This window comes from Zea mays, chromosome 1 (assembly GCF_902167145.1).
Source record: "Zea mays cultivar B73 chromosome 1, Zm-B73-REFERENCE-NAM-5.0, whole genome shotgun sequence".
Taxonomy (NCBI): Eukaryota; Viridiplantae; Streptophyta; class Magnoliopsida; order Poales; family Poaceae; genus Zea; species Zea mays.
Window position 1 is genome coordinate 12,932,246 of NC_050096.1, and position 17,003 is coordinate 12,949,248.

The 17,003-nt window shown below is 48.3% G+C and overlaps 1 protein-coding gene across 1 annotated transcript; it reads left to right on the forward strand.

Annotated features, from left to right (window-relative positions):
• Positions 1 to 14,798: 14,798 nt before the first annotated feature.
• LOC100284467 (uncharacterized) lies at positions 14,799 to 16,572 on the forward strand. Its single transcript, NM_001371998.1, has 2 exons — positions 14,799 to 15,338; positions 15,445 to 16,572. The coding sequence occupies exons 1-2, from the start codon at positions 15,000 to 15,002 to the stop codon at positions 16,006 to 16,008; spliced, it is 903 nt and encodes a 300-aa protein (NP_001358927.1). The 5' UTR covers positions 14,799 to 14,999; the 3' UTR covers positions 16,009 to 16,572.
• The last annotated feature ends 431 nt before the right edge of the window (positions 16,573 to 17,003 follow it).

Here is a 17,003-nt window from a genome sequence, read left to right on the forward strand (position 1 = left end):
TTCACACTTAGCCAATAAAAAGACCAAGAATTGGGTTCAACAAAGAGAGCAAGGGATAACCGAAGTGTGCCCTGGTCTGGCGCACCGGACTGTCCGGTGCACCAGGGGACTTTACGCTGAACTCTTCACCTTCAGGAAAATCCAGAGGCGCTCCGCTATAATTCACCGGACTGTCCGGTGCCTCAGAGGAGAGCAGCTCTGGAACTCGCCAGCTTCGGGAATTCGCTCCGCTATAATTCACCGGACATGTCCGGTGTACCCCGGACTGTCCGGTGAGCCAGCGGAGCAACGACTACTTCGCGCCAACGGTCACCTGCAGAAGCATTAAATGCGCATCAGAGCGCGTAGAAGTCAGGCACGTGCGAAGTGGCGCACCGGACACTCTACAGTGCATGTCCGGTGTGCCACCGGACATCCAGGCGGGCCCAGAAGTCAGAGCTCCAACGGTCGGAACCCAACGGCCTGGTGACGTGGCTGGCGCACCGGACACTGTCCGGTGCACCATGCGACAGACAGCCCCACCAAACGGCTAGTTTGGTGGTTGGGGTTATAAATACCCCCAACCACCCCACATTCAAGCCATCCAAGTTTTCCTACTTCAACCACTTACAAGAGCTCTAGCATTCAATTCTAGACACACCCAAGTGACCAAATCCTCTCCAAATTCCACACAACGCCTTAGTGATTAGTGAGAGAGATTTGCTTGTGTTCTTTTGAGCTCTTGCGCTTGGATTGCTTCTTTTCTTTCTCAATCTTTCTTGAGATCAAACTCACTTGTGATTGAGGCAAGAGACACCAATTGTGTGGTGGTCCTTGCGGGAACTTTGTGTTCCAAGTGTTTGAGAAGAAGAAGCTCACTCGGTCCAAGGGACCGTTTGAGAGAGGGAAATGGTTGAAAGAGACCTGGTCTTTGTGACCACCTCAACGGGGAGTAGGTTTGCGAGAACCGAACCTCGGTAAAACAAATCCGCGTGTCACACTTCTTATTCGCTTGCGATTTGTTTTGCACCCTCTCTCGCGAACTCGATTATATTTCTAACGCTAACCCGGCTTGTAGTTGTGATTATTTTTGAGAATTTCAGTTTCGCCCTATTCACCCCCCTCTAGGCGACTTTCAATTGGTATGAGAGCCCGGTGCTTCATTAGAGCCTAACCGCTCGAAGTAATGTCGGGAGAACACGCCAAGAAGGAGATGGAGACCGGCGACAAGCCCGCTACAAGCCACGGGAAGGCTTCATCGGAAGAGTCCAACAACAAAAAGAAAGGGAAGGAGAAGAAAGCCTCCTCCCACAAGTCGCATCGGAGTGGCGACAAGAAAAAGAAAATGAGGAAGGTGGTCTACTACGAGACCGACACCTCATCGCCATCTACCTCCGGCTCCGACGCGCCCTCCATAACTTCTAAGCGCCATGAGCGCAAGAAGTTTAGTAAGATTCCCTTACACTACCCTCGCACCTCTAGACATACTCCATTGCTTTCCGTTCCATTAGGCAAACCGCCAACCTTTGACGGTGAAGATTATGCTAGGTGGAGTGATTTAATGAAATTTCATCTAACCTCACTCCACAAAAGTATATGGAATGTTGTTGAGTTTGGAGCACAGATACCATCCGTCGGGGATGAGGATTATGATGAGGACGAGGTGGCCCAAATTGAGCACTTCAACTCCTAAGCCACAACAATACTCCTCGCCTCTCTGAGTAGGGAGGAGTACAACAAGGTGCAAGGATTGAAGAGCGCCAAGGAAGTTTGGGACGTGCTCAAAACCGCGCACGAGGGTGATGAACTCACCAAGATCACCAAGCGGGAAACGATCGAGGGAGAGCTCGGTCGCTTCCGTCTTCGCCAAGGGGAGGAGCCACAAGACATGTACAACCGGCTCAAAACCTTGGTGAATCAAGTGCGCAACCTCGGGAGCAAAAAGTGGGATGACACGAGGTGGTTAAGGTTATTTTAAGATCACTTATTTTCCTTAACCCTACTCAAGTACAATTAATTCGTGGCAATCCAAGATATACACTAATGACTCCCGAGGAAGTAATCGGGAATTTTGTGAGCTTTGAATTTATGATCAAGGGCTCACGGAAGATCAACGAGCTTGACGGTCCTTCTACGTCCGAAGCTCAACCAGTCACATTCAAAGCGACGGAAGAGAAGAAGGAGGAGTCTACACCGAGTAGAACACCCATCGACGCCTCCAAGCTCGACAACGAGGAAATGGCACTCGTCATCAAAAGCTTTCGCCAAATCCTCAAGCAAAGGAGGGGGAAAGATTACAAGCCCCGCTCCAAGAAGGTTTGCTACAAGTGTGGTAAGCCCGGTCATTTTATTGCAAAATGTCCTATATCGAGTGACAGTGACAGGGGCGACGACAAGAAGGGGAGAAGAAAGGAGAAGAAGAGGTACTACAAGAAGAAAGGCGGCGATGCCCATATTTGTCGTGAGTGGGACTCCGACGAAAGCTCTAGCGACTCCTCCGACGACGAGGACGCCGCCAACATCGCCGTCACCAAGGGACTTCTCTTCCCCAACGTCGGCCACAAGTGCCTCATGGCAAAGGACGGCAAAAAGAAGAAGGTAAATCCAAATCCTCCACTAGATATGAGTCCTCTAGCGATGACAATGCTAGTGATGAGGAAGATAATTTGCGTACTCTTTTTGCCAACTTAAACATGCAACAAAAAGAGAAATTAAATGAATTAATTAGTGCCATTCATGAGAAGGATGATCTCTTGTACTCCCAAGAGGACTTCCTAATCAAGGAAAACAAAAAGCATGTTAAAGTTAAAAATGTTTATGCTCTAGAAGTTGAGAAATGTGAAAAATTATCTAGTGAGCTAAGCACTTGCCATGAGACTATAGACAACCTTAGAAATGAGAATGCTAATTTGTTAGCTAAGGTTGATTCTATTGCTTGTAATGTTTCAATTCCCAATCTTAGAAATGATAATGATGACTTGCTTGCTAAGATTGAAGAATTGAACATTTCTCTTGCTAGCCTTAGAGATGAAAATGAAAAATTGCTTGCTAAGGCTAAAGATTTTGATGTTTGCAATGCTACCATTTCCTACCTTAGAAGTAAAAATGATATATTGCATGCTAAGGTTGTAGAATTAAAATCTTGCAAACCATCTACAGCTACCGTTGAGCACACTACTATTTGCACTAGATGTAGAGATATTGATATTAATGCTATACATGATCATATGACTTTAATTAAACAACAAAATGATCATATAGCTAAACTAGATGCAAAAATTGCCGAGCATGAAATTGAAAATGAAAAATTTAAGTTTGCTCATAGTATGCTATATAGTGGGAGACGCCCTGGCATTAAGGATGACATTGGCTTCCAAGAGGGAGGCAATGTCAAAATTAATGCCCCTCCTAAGAAATTGTCCAACTTTGTTAAGTGCAAGGCTCCCATGCCTCAAGATAACGAGGGTTACATTTTGTACCCTGCCGGTTATCCTGAGAGCAAAATTAGGAGAATTCATTCTAGGAAGTCTCACTCTGACCCTAATCATGCATTTATGTATAAGGGTGAGACATCTAGTTCTAGGCAACCAACCCATGCTAAGTTGCCTAAGAAAAAAATTCCTAATGCATCAAATGATCATAACATTTCATTTAAAACTTTTGATGCATCATATGTTTTAACTAACAAATCCGGCAAGATAGTTGCCAAGTATGTTGGAGGCAAACACAAGGGATCAAAAACTTGTGTTTGGGTACCCAAAGTTCTTGTATCTAATGCCAAAGGACCCAAAACCATTTGGGTACCTAAAGTCAAGAACTAAACATGTTTTGTAGGTTTATGCATCCGGGGGCTCAAGTTGGATCATCGATAGCGGGTGCACAAACCACATGACAGGGGAGAAGAAGATGTTCTCCTCCTACGAGAAAAACCAAGATCCCCAACGAGCTATCACATTCGGGGATGGAAATCAAGGTTTGGTCAAAGGATTGGGTAAAATTGCTATATCTCCTGACCATTCTATTTCCAATGTGTTTCTTGTAGATTCTTTAGATTACAAATTGCTTTCTGTATCTCAATTATGTCAAATGGGCTACAACTGTCTATTCACTGATGTAGGTGTCACTGTCTTTAGAAGAAGTGATGATTCAATAGCATTTAAGGGAGTGTTAGAGGGTCAGCTATACTTGGTAGATTTTGATAGAGCTAAACTCGACACTTGCTTAATTGCTAAGACTAACATGGGCTGGCTCTGGCACCGTCGACTAGCACATGTTGGGATGAAGAATCTTCATAAGCTTCTAAAGGGAGAGCACATTTTAGGATTAACAAATGTTCATTTTGAGAAAGACAGAATTTGTAGCGCATGTCAAGCAGGAAAGCAAGTTGGTGCTCACCATCCACACAAGAACATCATGACGACCGACAGGCCACTGGAGCTCCTACACATGGATCTATTCGGTCCGATAGCTTACATAAGCATCGGCGGGAGTAAGTACTGTCTAGTTATTGTGGATGATTATTCTCGCTTCACTTGGGTGTTCTTTTTACAGGAAAAATCTCACACCCAAGAGACTTTAAAAGGATTCTTGAGACGGGCTCAAAACGAGTTCGGTTTAAGGATAAAGAAAATTAGAAGCGACAACGGGACGAAGTTCAAGAACTCTCAAATTGAAGGCTTCCTTGAGGAGGAGGGCATCAAGCATGAGTTCTCTTCTCCCTACACGCCACAATAAAATGGTGTAGTGGAGAGAAAGAATCGAACTCTATTGGACATGGCTAGAACCATGCTTGATGAGTACAAGACATCGGATCGGTTTTGGGCCGAGGCGGTCAACACCGCCTACTACGCCATCAACCGGTTATATCTACACCGAATCCTCAAGAAGACATCATACGAACTCCTAACCGGTAAAAAGCCCAATATTTCATATTTTAGATTCTTTGGTAGCAAATGCTTTATACTTGTTAAAAGAGGTAGAAAATCTAAATTTGCTCCTAAGACTGTAGAAGGCTTTTTACTAGGATATGATTCAAACACAAGGGCATATGGAGTCTTTAACAAGTCCTCTGGACAAGTTGAAGTTTCTTGTGACGTTGTGTTTGATGAAACTAACGGCTCTCAAGTAGAGCAAGTTGATCTTGATGAGATAGGTATTGAAGAGGCCCCATGTATCGCACTAAGGAACATGTCCATTGGGGATGTGCATCCTAAGGAATCCGAAGAGCCTCCAAATGCACAAGATCAACCATCCTCCTCCACGCAAGCATCTCCACCAACTCAAAATGAGGATGAAGCTCAAATTGATGAAGGAGAAGATCAAGCAAATGAGCCACCTCAAGATGACGACAATGATCAAGGGGGAGATGCAAATGATCAAGACAAGGAGGATGAAGAGCAAAGGCCGCCACACCCAAGAGTCCACCAAGCAATCCAACGAGATCACCCCGTCGACACCATCCTCGGCGACATTCATAAGGGGGTAACTACTAGATCTCGTGTTGCACATTTTTGTGAGCATTACTCTTTTGTTTCCTCTATTGAGCCACACAGAGTAGAGGAAGCACTACAAGATTCGGATTGGGTAGTGGCGATGCAAGAGGAGCTCAACAACTTCACGAGGAATGAGGTATGACATTTAGTTCCACGTCCTAATCAAAATGTTGTAGGAACCAAATGGGTCTTCCGCAACAAGCAAGACGAGCATGGTGTGGTGACAAGGAACAAAGCTCGACTTGTGGCCAAAGGATACTCCCAAGTCGAAGGTTTGGATTTCGGTGAAACCTATGCACCCGTAGCTAGGCTTGAGCCAATTCGTATATTATTGGCCTATGCTACTTACCATGACTTCAAGCTTTATCAAATGGACGTGAAGAGTGCCTTCCTCAATGGACCGATCAAAGAAGAGGTCTATGTTGAGCAACCTCCCGGCTTTGAAGATAGTGAGTACCCTAACCATATCTATAAACTCTATAAGGCGCTTTATGGGCTCAAGCAAGCCCCAAGAGCATGGTATGAATGCCTTAGAGATTTCCTTATCACTAATGGATACAAAGTCGAAAAGGTCGATCCTACACTCTTCACTAAAACTCTTGAAAATGACTTGTTTGTATGCCAAATTTATGTTGATGATATTATATTTGGGTCTACTAACGAGTCTACATGTGAAGAATTTAGTAGGATCATGACACAAAAATTCGAGATGTCTATGATGGGGGAGTTGAAGTATTTCTTAGGATTTCAAGTGAAGCAACTCCAAGAAGGCACCTTCCTAAGCCAAACAAAGTATACTCAAGATATTCTAAGAAAGTTTGGGATGAAGGATGCCAAACCCATCAAGACACCCATGGGAACCAATGAGCATCTCGACCTCGACACGGAAGGTAAGTTCGTGGATCAAAAGGTATACCGGTCGATGATAGGATCACTACTCTATTTATGTGCATCTCGACCAGATATTATGCTTTCCGTATGCATGTGTGCAAGATTCCAAGCCGAACCTAAGGAAGCTCACCTTACGGCCGTAAAACGAATCATGAGATATTTAGTTTATACTCCTAAGTTTGGGCTTTGGTATCCTAGGGGATCCACATTTGATTTGATTGGTTATTCGGATGCCGATTGGGCGGGGTGTAAAATTAATAGAAAGAGCACATCGGGGACTTGCCAATTCTTGGGAAGATCCTTGGTGTCTTGGGCTTCAAAGAAGCAAAATTCCGTAGCTCTTTCTACCGCTGAGGCCGAGTACATTGCCGCAGGACACTGTTGCGCGCAACTACTTTGGATGAGGCAAACCCTTAGGGACTATGGTTACAAATTAACCAAAGTTCCTCTTCTATGTGATAATGAGAGTGCAATCCGCATGGCGGATAATCCCGTTGAGCATAGCCGCACTAAGCACATAGCCATTCGGTATCACTTTTTAAGGGATCACCAACAAAAGGGAGATATCGAGATTTCATACATCAATACTAAAGATCAATTAGCCGATATCTTTACCAAGCCTCTTGATGAACAAACTTTTAACAAACTTAGGCATGAGCTAAATATCCTTGATTCTAGGAATTTCTTTTGTTGATTTGCACACATAGTTCATTCATATACCTTTGATCATATCTCTTTCATGTGCTATGACTAATGTGTTTTCAAGAGAATTTCAAATCAAGTCATAGGTATATTGAAAGGGAATTGGAGTCTTCGGCGAAGACAAAGGCTTCCACTCCGTAACTCATCCTTCGCTGTCGCTCTAAGCCACTCTCCATCTTTGGGGGAGAAAGCATCTCTCCTACTTTGGTATAATCTTCACTCATATGTTTTATTTGCCAAAGGGGGAGAAAAGTAAAAGGGCTCTAATGATTCCGTTTTTTGCGATTTATGCCAAAAGGGGAGAGAGCATGAGCCCAAAGCAAAAGGACCGCACCACCACATCATTTTAAAAATGATTTTCAATTGGAAATTTCAAATTGTTATCTTATTGTGTTCAAAAGGGGGAGAAGTCAGTATTTTCAAAATTGATATCTTAAAACCCTCTTGAACACTAAGAGGAGGATTTCATCTAGGGGGAGTTTTGTTTAGTCAAAGGAAAAAGCATTTGAAACAGGGGGAGTAAATTTCAAATCTTGAAATGCTTCACAAAATCTTATTCATCTACCTTTGACTATTTGCAAAAGGACTTCGAAAAGAATTTACAAAACAATTTGCAAAAACAAATCATGTGGTGCAAGCGTGGTCCAAAATATCAAAAATTGAAGAAACAATCCATGCATATCTTATAAGTATTTATATTGGCTCAATTCCAAGCAACCTTTGCACTTACAATCTTGCAACTAGTTCAATTTATGTATTTCATACTTGCTTTGGTTTATGTTGGCATCAATCACCAAAAAGGGGGAGATTGAAAGGGAATTAGGCTTACACCTATTTCCTAAATGATTTTGGTGGTTGAATGGCCCAACACAAATAAATTGGACTAACTAGTTTACTCTAGTGTATAAGTTATACAGGTGCCAAAGGTTCACACTTAGCCAATAAAAAGACCAAGAATTGGGTTCAACAAAGAGAGCAAGGGATAACCGAAGTGTGCCCTGGTCTGGCGCACCGGACTGTCCGGTGTGCCACCGGACAGTGTCCGGTGCACCAGGGGACTTTACGCTGAACTCTTCACCTTCGGGAAAATCCAGAGGCGCTCCGCTATAATTCACCGAACTGTCCGGTGTACACCGAACAGTGTCTGGTGCCTCAGAGGAGAGCAGCTCTGGAACTCGCCACCTTCGGGAATTCGCTCCGCTATAATTCACCGGACATGTCCGGTGTACACCGGACTGTCCGGTGAGCCAGCGGAGCAACGACTACTTCGCGCCAACGGTCACCTGCAGAAGCATTAAATGCGCATCAGAGCGTGCAGAAGTCAGGCACGTGCGAAGTGGCGCACCGGACACTCTACAGTGCATGTCCGGTGTGCCACCGGACATCCAGGCGGGCCCAGAAGTCAGAGCTCCAACGGTCGGAACCCAACGGCCTGGTGACGTGGCTGGCGCACCGGACACTGTCCGGTGCACCATGCGACAGACAGCCCCACCAAACGGCTAGTTTGGTGGTTGGGGTTATAAATACCCCCAACCACCCCACATTCAAGCCATCCAAGTTTTCCTACTTCAACCACTTACAAGAGCTCTAGCATTCAATTCTAGACACACCCAAGTGATCAAATCCTCTCCAAATTCCACACAACGCCTTAGTGATTAGTGAGAGAGATTTGCTTGTGTTCTTTTGAGCTCTTGCGCTTGGATTGCTTCTTTTCTTTCTCAATCTTTCTTGAGATCAAACTCACTTGTAATTGAGGCAAGAGACACCAATTGGGTGGTGGTCCTTGCGGGAACTTTGTGTTCCAAGTGTTTGAGAAGAAGAAGCTCACTCGGTCCGAGGGACCGTTTGAGAGAGGGAAAGGGTTGAAAGAGACCCGGTCTTTGTGACCACCTCAACGGGAATTTCTTTTGTTGATTTGCACACATAGTTCATTCATATACCTTTGATCATATCTCTTTCATGTGCTATGACTAATGTGTTTTCAAGAGAATTTCAAATCAAGTCATAGGTATATTGAAAGGGAATTTGAGTCTTCGGCGAAGACAAAGGCTTCCACTCCGTAACTCATCCTTCGCCGTCGCTCTAAGCCACTCTCCATCTTTGGGGGAGAAAGCATCTCTCCTACTTTGGTATAATCTTCACTCATATGTTTTATTTGCCAAAGGGGGAGAAAAGTAAAAGGGCTCTAATGATTCCGTTTTTTGCGATTTATGCCAAAAGGGGAGAGAGCATGAGCCCAAAGCAAAAGGACCGCACCACCACCTCATTTTAAAAATGATTTTCAATTGGAAATTTCAAATTGTTATCTTATTGTGTTCAAAAGGGGGAGAAGTCAGTATTTTCAAAATTGATATCTTAAAACCCTCTTGAACACTAAGAGGAGGATTTCATCTAGGGGGAGTTTTGTTTAGTCAAAGGAAAAAGCATTTGAAACAGGGGGAGTAAATTTCAAATCTTGAAATGCTTCGCAAAATCTTATTCATCTACCTTTGACTATTTGCAAAAGGACTTCGAAAAGAATTTACAAAACAATTTGCAAAAACAAATCATGTGGTGCAAGCGTGGTCCAAAATATCAAAAATTGAAGAAACAATCCATGCATATCTTATAAGTATTTATATTGGCTCAATTCCAAGCAACCTTTGCACTTACAATCTTGCAACTAGTTCAATTTATGTATTTCATACTTGCTTTGGTTTATGTTGGCATCAATCACCAAAAAGGGGGAGATTGAAAGGGAATTAGGCTTACACCTATTTCCTAAATGATTTTGGTGGTTGAATGGCCCAACACAAATAAATTGGACTAACTAGTTTACTCTAGTGTATAAGTTATACAGGTGCCAAAGGTTCACACTTAGCCAATAAAAAGACCAAGAATTGGGTTCAACAAAGAGAGCAAGGGATAACCGAAGTGTGCCCTGGTCTGGCGCACCGGACTGTCCGGTGTGCCACCGGACAGTGTCCGGTGCACCAGGGGACTTTACGCTGAACTCTTCACCTTCGGGAAAATCCAGAGGCGCTTCGCTATAATTCACCGAACTGTCCGGTGTACACCGGACAGTGTCTGGTGCCTCAGAGGAGAGCAGCTCTGGAACTCGCCAGCTTCGGGAATTCGCTCCGCTATAATTCACCGGACTGTCCGGTGAGCCAGCGGAGCAACGACTACTTCGCGCCAACGGTCACCTGCAGAAGCATTAAATGCGCATCAGAGCGTGCAGAAGTCAGGCACGTGCGAAGTGGCGCACCGGACACTCTACAGTGCATGTCCGGTGTGCCACCGGACATCCAGGCGGGCCCAGAAGTCAGAGCTCCAACGGTCGGAACCCAACGGCCTGGTGACGTGGCTGGCGCACCGGACACTGTCCGGTGCACCATGCGACAGACAGCCCCACCAAACGGCTAGTTTGGTGGTTGGGGTTATAAATACCCCCAACCACCCCACATTCAAGCCATCCAAGTTTTCCTACTTCAACCACTTACAAGAGCTCTAGCATTCAATTCTAGACACACCCAAGTGATCAAATCCTCTCCAAATTGCACACAACGCCTTAGTGATTAGTGAGAGAGATTTGCTTGTGTTCTTTTGAGCTCTTGCGCTTGGATTGCTTCTTTTCTTTCTCAATCTTTCTTGAGATCAAACTCACTTGTAATTGAGGCAAGAGACACCAATTGTGTGGTGGTCCTTGCGAGAACTTTGTGTTCCAAGTGTTTGAGAAGAAGAAGCTCACTCGGTCCGAGGGACCGTTTGAGAGAGGGAAAGGGTTGAAAGAGACCCGGTCTTTGTGACCACCTCAACGGGGAGTAGGTTTGCGAGAACCGAACCTCGGTAAAACAAATCCGCGTGTCACACTTCTTATTCGCTTGCGATTTGTTTTGCACCCTCTCTCGCGGACTCGATTATATTTGTAACGCTAACTCGGCTTGTAGTTGAGATTATTTTTGAGAATTTCAGTTTCGCCCTATTCACCCCCCCTCTAGGCGACTTTCAGTAACAACGTCTCCCTGAGGTGCACGCGGCAGCGAGAGTTACGCACAACGGTGAGGTGGGAGCAGCGAAGGCGGACTTCCCTAGACGTGAGCGACGACAGCAGCCTCCCCTAGACGTGAGCGACGACAGCAGCCTCCCCTAGGCACGAAGTGGTGTCGCATCCCAGATGCGAGGCGGCGGTCCTATTTTTATGCTATTTTGTATACATATTTATGCCAATGTCAATAGGTTTTTACTACCTATATTTCAGTTCATGGCTCCGTTTTCATCTATTTGTCTGTTTATGATATTTCTATTCGCATTTTACGCAAAGAGTTTATTGATTTTATGCATTATCTCGTTTACTTAATACAGTGTGTATTGGGTTCCTACCATTTATGCTATATGTATAAGATATATTTACGATCCACACATATACACAACAAAATAGGAATTTAGAAAAAGATAACCGCTCTAAGAAATGAGGTCATTTATCACGATTCCATAAATCTCGCGTATTCCGATCCATTTCCTTTTGAACTCACATTACGCAGTCTACCATAGTGCATAAATAACTTCATCGTGTAGTATAATTAGTATCACTATATATTATAAACTGGTTCTAACGATGTTTGATGCATGGATGTTGGAGGAATCCTATATTTATGGATGAACTAAACCATTTAAATCAGAGTTTTTTTTTGTTTACATACATGTTTTCGTTATGAAATAGATCGATGATTTACACTAAAATTCATACCCATTTACGTTGTTTTGGTTCACGTTTTATGCTGAAATCTGCCTGAGCTCCCACACACGGTTAGCTCCATATCTTCTGTTCCTATATATACGGTAACTTCCAGCTTTGTGGGCGCGCTAATCACGGTGGTGTGTGGACCCACCTGAACGAACCAATGAAATGTTTGTTGCTGCTATCATGTTATGCAAGTCTGAACCATTAAATATGGTAGCATAAATACGAGTAGGAACCAATTACCCTTCCAGCGAACATGACGCTGGCCCACCTTCTCCCATCCAAACTCAACCCCACCACGTGCGCACCTTGTGTTTACGCAAAACATAACACGTGTTTACACATGCATAAACGTGCCCCACAATTGGGCGGACGCCCATGACCCACTGGCCCGACCTGACCATGCGTGTGACCACTACCCTGGCTGGGGCTTCACATGCCTATCGAAAGACCTAGGCTTCCATTACCGACAATATATATATATATATATAAAATTTAAAATAAAAATATAATCACGTTTGAACCTATATAATATATATAAATTGTAGCGATGTAGGATAACTAACTAGTTAATAATTGTAGAAAAGGGTTTCAATCCTGGCCAGTGGCCACGGTGGCCCAATGATTCACAGTTCCATAGCCGGCCTAGTCGTTGTCGACGGGCCCAAATTGACGCCGGGCCTGAGGCCACGAGCACCTAGAAGGACCGTAGGAGCCCACTTGTCATGGCAGTGTGGTTATGTGCCACCGCATGAGATGAGAGACCTACTACAGTCATCCACAATCAAGCCTCTCGTCAAGTCTCGTCTACTGTAGGAAAGGCGAAACCACACCTGCGCGCTCACAAGATCTGTCGGCTCTCTCTCTCTCTCTCGCTCTTGATTACAAAAAAAAAAAATGTTCGCGACCAGCTCCATCTTTCTCAAAAGATAAATGAACTCCATCCACCTCTTGACGCATGTTCTTCTTTGCACCAGTGACCCAGTGCCGGATCAGCATGCCTCGGATCAAAAAAGGGTCGCGTCGCCAGCCAGTCGCGCTACACCATGGCCTGGGCCGAACCAGGACGAACACATCTGCAGTGCAGCGCAGTACAGGACAGCGGAGGCGGATGGCGACGATAATTTCCTGTGCGATGATTCTTTCTTCCGCGGACAAGTGCGTCCCGCGTTTTGGTGTCGTTGCACAGCTTTGGATCCGAGCGAAGGGGAGGGGGGGTGGCCCACGCCACGAGCGAGAGTCACAAGCGTACCTGCGGACCAACCAGGAGAATCCTTGATACAAAGCTTATCTGACGGACGGCCGGGGAGGTTACACCTAACATGAATCCCGGATGGGGGGAGAGGGACCACCAGCGGACGATGGCGTAGCCCGCCCCCTCCGGCCTCCGTCCATCCCGGTCAGTCGCTCGCACGCAAACGCAAGCGCAATGATCCGGTACGGTGCTGATCTTTTCCCCATCTGCCGGGCCGCGGCGTACCAAGCAGGCGCATGCACAGCAGCTACGTACGTACGCGCACCATGAGCGCGGAGAGCACCCCCCAGGCCCAGCAGCAGCACAGCAGTAGGCGGACCCGACCCAGTCGAGGCGACGCCGACGCCGACGTGCCGCCCACCGCGCCCGGTCACGCTCGGCATGCAGCAGCAGCAGCAGCAGCTAGCAGGCCCATGATTCCGCCCCGGGCGGGTGAAATGATCGAGCGACCTACCACGGCTGCGTCGCTTCCTGCCTGCCACTCGAGTTCATTGCTTGCTCGCGCAGGGCGGGGGACCGGGGGCAAGCGCCTTGTCGCCTATTGCCCTATTGCCGAAGCAAGCGACGCCTATTGCCCTATTGCCTGCCCGGGGAAAACGCGGTGCTCCCCTTCCCCACGGCTCACGCGTCGCTCGCTTCGCTTGTGCGGCCGCAGCTGGGACGGGATAACCACAAGACAAAAACCACCGGGACACACCAAGGCGCTCAGGCGGCATGGAATGGAATCATCCATTCCGTGTGCGTGCAGCCAGCGGCGCTATCCTTCCTCCCCCCCCTTGCTGCCTTGCTGTTTGCTGCTGCACGATTCGCTGCTGGATCCGTGGGCAAGCAAGCTAGCGCCGGGCCACAAGCTTCCGCAACCGATTGGTTCTGGGCGCCGGGGCGGGGGCTTCGGCTTCGGCCTTCGGCCAACCTGCCTGCCTCCTACCAGTATCCATGGCTCCGGTCATTGCAACCCCGGCCCGCCCAACCTGCCTGACTCCCATCGAAGCTTGGACGCCAAGCATTGCCGCCGCGTCCCCTGTCACCGGCTCACCGCGCTTGCCTCCCAGTTCCACGATCAGTGGGCGTGGATACCAAGTACATATATTATGATTAAACGCTGGACATTACTTTCTTCGCCTGCATGTTTGCTGAACGAAGGGCGTTTCGTTTCTAGAGAAAGATATCGATTGATGAGCCTTCGTTACTAGTACATATTACTAGTATATAGTAGTATATTACTCCAACAACAAACACACGTCGAGGTAATGACGCCTCTCTTTCATCATCACTAACTGGAGCAATAATTGGAGCACCACAAATACCTTTAAACAAATATCAGTGTTATATTTTTTTAAAAAAAAGAAGAAGTACGGAGTATATATAAAACTACTGCTATCAGTATTGATCTGACCTGGCCCCACAGGAAAACGCGCCTACCACCTCCCGCCCTGGTAGTAGTCTGCATTCTGCAAAAGATCTGCACAGCACAGGCATGCGGGCTGGTCACGCCGATCGGTGCCGCGGCCGCCGTCTCCCCCCACCCTGTCACCTGATAAATACCCAAACCACCCCTGCTCTCCGGAGACATCAGCGGCTTTGCCACTGCACGCAGCGCGCCACGCCACTACAGGCCACGAGAGGGCAGCTAGGTCGTTTCGCACGGGAGACCACACCGCGGTGGACACGTAGGATAACGTTCGCGTTCCCGTCCGGCACGTCACCGGCCGCGCCTCCTTTAAAACCCGGTCCCCCTCCTCGTGTTCTTCTTCCCAACAGATCAAGCCTAGCAGGAAATAAAAATCTGTAAGAGAGAACAAAAAAAAAGGAGTCAATCGCCGGCGACGGGTACGGGTGTGTACGCCTGAGGCGATCGGCAGAGAAGACCGAGACCGACGGCTCCAGTGCCGCTGTGCCACTGCCAGTCTGCCACAGCCAGCCGCCTAGCTTGATCCGCCTTTTGTGCTGTGCGGATATGAGGGCCGCGCAGATCGATCCGTCCCCCGCGGCGCCGCCCAAGTCGCGGCTGAAGCGCCTCTTCGAGCGCCAGCTGCTGCGGGTCTCGCCGGCCGAGCGCCTCCCGTCGGCGCCTCCCGGTGGCGGGGACAAGGATGAGCTGCCGGAGCCTAGCTCGCTGTGCCTGGACGGCATGGTGCGGAGCTTCCTGGAGGACGGCGGCGGCGGCGGCGGAGCCGAGCGGGCGGCAGCGGCCGCGCGGTGCTGCAACTGCTTCCACGCCGGCGACACCTCCGACGACGAGGACGGCCCGGCTGCCGCCGACGCCGCGGCCGCTGACATCGCGGAGACAATCAAGGTAGTCGGCGCAGCAGTACAGTACAGTGCTGCCGTACTGGTGGCTTCTTTCTGAATTGTTAGCGTCCTCCTTCCCGAGGGAGACTGAGGACCTCGCGTGCGTGCAGGGGCTCGTCCACTGCGCCAGCCTCCGGGAGCGCAACCTGCTGGCCGACGTGTCGACGCTGGTGGAGCGCCACCGCGCGTCGGGGGCGCGCAAGCGCGACCTGCTCCGCCTGCTGGCGGGGTCCCTCCGCGCGGCGGGCCACGACGCCGCGGTCTGCCTCTCCCGCTGGGACAGGTCGCCGTCCCACCCCGCCGGGGACCACGCGTACCTGGACGTGCTCCTCCCGGCCGCGTCGGAGCGCGCCGGGCGCGAGCGCGTGCTGGTGGACGTCGACTTCCGGTCCGCCTTCGAGGTGGCGCGGCCCACCAAGGCGTACCGCGCCGTGCTGCAGCGTCTGCCGCCGGTCTTCGTCGGGCGGGACGACCGCCTGCGCCTCCTCGTGGCGGCCGCCGCCGACGCGGCCCGCGCCAGCCTCAAGAAGCGCGGCCTCCACCTGCCGCCGTGGCGCAAGCCCGAGTACATGCGCGCCAGGTGGCTTTCCCCCTACGACCGCGAGGCTCCGCAGCCCGAGGCCAGCACCGGTGAGCTCGCCGGCGACGGCGAGGGAGGTGGGCCCACTGCTTAATCACCGAGGTCGTTTTTGGAATTTCCTTTTTGCTCTTGCCCTTGGGGAATTTGCCGTGTGGTCCTTGTGTGCGTACAGGGACTAGACGCGAATGTCCTGCTCTGTTTGTTTTTTTCCCTTTTCACCCTTTTGATGGGGGTGTCTGTTTCGCCGCGCCGGAAGTCGTAGTACTGTAGTAGTAGTAGCTAGTGCTGGTAATGATGGAGAAGAGAAAGGACACACCAAAAAAAATTGCAGCTTTATTAGATTGATGATGAGGTAAAAGAAAAAGGAGATTCCGGACAGAGACCCGTCGTTGTTCCAGGCAGCGGAACCTGACAGCGAAGAAAGAACCACGGAGATGCATGATTTGTTGCTCGCGATCCTGTATGATCTGTCTTCGTTCTGGAGAAGCCGCTCCCACCCTCGATTTGGATTTGGGATGGTGTGTCGGGGAAAGAGGTCGACGCATCGGAATCGCAGTAGCTCGCTTGCGGGATGGAAACGCCATTACGAAGTTGTTTATGCTGAGTTTGTTGTGCTGCGGGTTAATCTCAGGTGGGATAAAGTGGGGATCTGGTCAGCAAAGTGCAAGGGGTGGGATAGCAAGCGGGCGGGCTATCCTGTCGGATTCAACGAGATCGTTTTGCCCCCGCTACTATGAAAATTCCCCGCTCGCGGGTATCAATTCGTTTTGCGTGCGGCGGCTGCTGGAGAGGAAGACGTGTGACGGTGTGTGAGTTAGGGTTAGAAAACATTCTACATGTTTGCATTTGGCTGGAAACCTGGAACCAAATTTTTTTTTTTGCTAGGCCATTAGGCTAACTCTAACCATTTTTCTCTTCCAAATTTATTCCTTTAAAAATCTATCACACAAAGATTCTTCCAATATATTTCACCTACCGTGCGATCGTTCCTCTTACACAGCTCTCCTCTAATCTTAGCTTATTCGTTGCGACTTTAATCTAACCGTGGCTGCAACTTATACAGTATTTTGTCTATATGAAATATAGCTA

What these genes read in the sequence shown, in the direction of transcription:
- LOC100284467 (NM_001371998.1), top strand. Translation starts at nt 15,000, where the DNA reads ATGAGGGCCGCGCAGATCGATCCGTCCCCCGCGGCGCCGCCCAAGTCG. An exon ending in ACATCGCGGAGACAATCAAG is followed by an intron (nt 15,339 to 15,444) that starts GTAGTCGGCGCA and finishes GCGTGCGTGCAG; the next exon opens with GGGCTCGTCCACTGCGCCAG.